At 43.9% G+C, this 3,661-nt stretch overlaps 1 protein-coding gene across 1 annotated transcript in view; it reads left to right on the forward strand.

Moving 5' to 3' along the window:
* The window catches only part of PRORP (protein only RNase P catalytic subunit), a 239,271-nt gene that overhangs the window by 8,206 nt on the left and 227,404 nt on the right, over positions 1 to 3,661 (forward strand). The window contains exon 3 of the mRNA XM_007938546.2: positions 2,492 to 2,624. Coding sequence (XP_007936737.1) covers positions 2,492 to 2,624 — 133 coding nt within the window. The remainder of the gene's footprint in view (positions 1 to 2,491; positions 2,625 to 3,661) is intronic.

Below are 3,661 nucleotides of genomic sequence, written 5' to 3' on the forward strand. Positions count from 1 at the left end.
CTACACCCGCAACCTAAATACTCCTGCGGTAGTTTTCAGCCACAAGCCTTGCAACACGTTTATCCCTAATATATATTCAGGAATTGAGGATACATAGACTTTGTATTCCTCAGGCACCATCCTATGACCAAGGTTACAGTGATTGCCTTCGCTTTTACATTCTGGCCTCCACCATGGCTGTCAATGTACAAGGGTGGGCCGGCGAACCAGTCAGGGTTCCTGTACATTGGAGGAGGACCAATGTATGGCAACTTCCACATGGAGCCCCCAAGCCCCACCTGTCCCTTCAAGATGGGTGCCTTGGCCTTGGGCCTATTCAAAGGAAAAGAGAGCCTCTGCTGACCCTTTCATTTCAGCCATATAATCCTCCAGTCACACATCTCTGGTCTGTACAGGGCCCTTTTAGGTGTGTCCTGCCTGTTTCGTGAACCTTTGTTCCTCCTATAGCTGCTGCCACAGTTACAGTAGCTGGGCACTTGGCTGTCTGTCTGTCTTTTCTTGATTGACTCTGGCTGCCAGGAGGTCCATCCACATTTGGGCATGGGTGACCTTTATTGTCTTGGTCCCCTTAGGTGCACCACATTTTTGTTGGGCAGGTGCATGTACCCGCTTTACACTCTGACAGTTCTCTGTTTCTCCTAGGCTGGCAGCCATTGTAGTTACCTCATCAGCTGGGCGCCCAACATACAGGGACTCAATATGGCCATTAAGGAACCAAATGATGCTGAGCGGGCATTCTGCAGTATTAAGTCTTGCATGCCTCCTGTAAAGTGCTCCTCATCAGGGCCATGTGTATTTAAGTTGAAAATTATCTGCCTCATATACCTAGCTCCCGGAGTACTTGCACTAATTCTGTATATGACTGCCATTTGCTCATTATGCCTGGCAGATTGCTTATATCCTCCCACACTATTCTCATAGTGGCTATGATCCAGTCCGTTAAGGTTACTGCCACGCCGAGCGTGGCAGGTACTGTTTTGCAAGCACTGGCACAGGGAGGGGTTCACTATTACTGATGCCAACTTCTCCATTTCACATCTGGTACACACTACGCCATCCACCCCTCCGTCCCGTAATTGTAGCAACCAGGCAGGCAGCAGCTTAGCGGAATGCTGCCTGAACTGCTTTCCCAGGTCCTTTAATTCTGCCCGGGTATAGGGATAATATGTAGTAAATTCCGTCATTTGGGCAGGGCCAGCGGATTGTCCTCCTGCTGCCATGGGTTGCTGGGATTTCATTTTCTTAGTAACTGCCTGGAAGACAAGCCTTCCTGAACCTTCCACCTCCTCTTCCCCAGAGGAGCCAGTATTGGCCCTATTTTCTTCCAGGACAGGCTTTGTCACCTGTAATGCCTCCTTTTGCTGCTGCAATGATGCAGCTTCCTCTTCATGATCCCGAAGCTGTGCAGTTAGTGTCAGTTCCTTCTCAGTCTCAGCATGCAGGGTGGTTAGGAAAACCCAACCCACAGCCCCAGCTGCTGCTAGGGCACTTTTCTAAAGACTTCTCCACCACATGCAGGGCTCTTTCCACTGCCGCTGGGGTACCGTCCATCCCTGGCCATTCCTGGGGAGGCGCCCAAGCAGTAACACCTCCACCACCAAATACCACATGCTTGTGAGGGGCTCACAGGGGACAGTGGGTTCCTCTGGGGATTCCATACCTTTCTGCAACGAATTCTGCAGACTATGCCAGTTGTACTGCAGGCGTTCGATGCCTGGAAGATTCACTCTAGATTGGGGCAGACAGAAGAAGAATGATGGAGCCAGGGGTACTTGAGACATACCTTTTATTCACACAGCATCTTGCAGGACACTGCTGCTGCTGCTTCCGCGGCTGCTTAAGAAAGTTCCCTTTTCTTTTTATAGCCTAAGTACACAATGGTGGCACAGTACCCAAGTGTGTGTCACATAAGATTGCATCATTCTAATATAGCGGCAATGTTACATTACTATGACTTAGCATATTTGCAGCGGAAGCGGGGTGGGAGACCTGATACTACTACTCGCCTATTGAGGGTCCTTACCTGACAGATGATTATAAAATTTTTGATTTTTTTTTTCTTACAATTATAGTTTTATTCCAACAAAAAAGATACAAATGAAGAGATGTGCAGGTTTGCACCTAGGAGGGTTCCCAATGTGGAGCTTCCAGTCCCTAAAAGAAATGTGTTCCTTCCCACCCGCCATGTGAATCAATGTTCTTCACCAACCAGGAAGCCAATGGAACTTCCATGTCCAGAGATCTATTATATAATTCAAACTCCAACCCCTTTCCCCTGGGGTCAGTTGATATCAGTAGGTGATCATACCCCCTCCCCCTCCAACCCAAGAATCGCCATATTAGCCTAACCTGTTAGGTTAGATGGGCTCTGGATCCCTCATCTTTAATATTCTTTTTTTATTACCTTTCAATTTCCTGTGTGTTGGGATTATTAATTTTATAAGAAGTTCCTTTGCAGAACATTATTTAACATAAACAATTATAATTACAGTGGTCAATGTTTGGGGTGTGGAAAAACCCTCGAGTCTATTTACCTGAGTCCAGAAGAGTATGAACTTCTCAAGGAAAATGTCATGAGCAATGTGATAGATGGAGGTGACCAATACAAAAAGACAACGCCTGAGGTGAGTCTGAAACAGGTTTTATTGAATCACTTGGCTACAGCAGGTTTCAATAAACCTTTTTTGTAAAAAAATATAAAATGTAAATAGTAAATATATTAGGCTTTGTGGACCATATAATTTCTATTGAACCTCTGCTGTTGTAGCAAAAACAGCCTAAACAATATACATAAATGAATGGGTGTGACTTTGTTCCTTTAAACTTTATTTATAAAAACGAGCAGCCAGGCCATTCTTTGCCAAGCTTTAGAAAAGTGCTTTGCTTTAGCATTTCATAGAATGATTGGGTTAGACTGTCATCCATATGTTGAGTCACTAGTCCGTGTACATCAATCCTCCTACATCTGGGCAAAAATATACTTAAACTGAAAAATAGATGCTTATTCTAAGTGCTTCCAGAAAACTGTGCTCAGTAAACTTCCATAAAAACATTCTGGTATCTCACAACTTTTGTAATCATGGGAGTTTAGGGTAACTTGACAAAATTATGTTTGCTCAGTACTGAATTTGAATGTTTTAGGTCATTTATAGTAGCTTTGTTTTGCTAATATTCAATACTATATGCTGGCTTGCTGAGAGTAGGTAAAGAGGTAGAATGCTTCTAGTTGGTTGTCCTTGGGGAAAGGTTGTCCATGATCTTTATGAATTTTTTTCCAAGATACTAGATAAAAATGAGAAGGGAAAATTGTTCTACTCTTTCATTTTCACTTAAAAGTTTCAGAAAACCCCTTACATTTTATGAAGACATCTGACTTCAGAATAAAGTCAAACTCTGGTCTATAAAAACAATGCTCCCATTTCATAGAATACCTTTGAACTGGTTTTATTGATAAAATGACAGTTAACACTTAAGACTTAACACAGGAACTTCATCACAGTCTTATAGCTGTGGTTTCTGGGTTATGTCATCTTGTGTATTAATGGTCAGTTGTTATTTGCTCTTTTTGGTTCTCTGTTCAAAGGACTCCCTTTAGCATCTGTGATGAAGTTCCTGTGGGCTCAGAAGGTAGGTGGGAGTGGAGGATGGCCGCATCTCCGTT

The sequence above is a fragment of the Orycteropus afer genome, unplaced genomic scaffold (genome assembly GCF_000298275.1).
Source record: "Orycteropus afer afer isolate SDZICR_OR568_19922 unplaced genomic scaffold, OryAfe1.0 scaffold00051, whole genome shotgun sequence".
Classification (NCBI taxonomy): Eukaryota; Metazoa; Chordata; class Mammalia; order Tubulidentata; family Orycteropodidae; genus Orycteropus; species Orycteropus afer.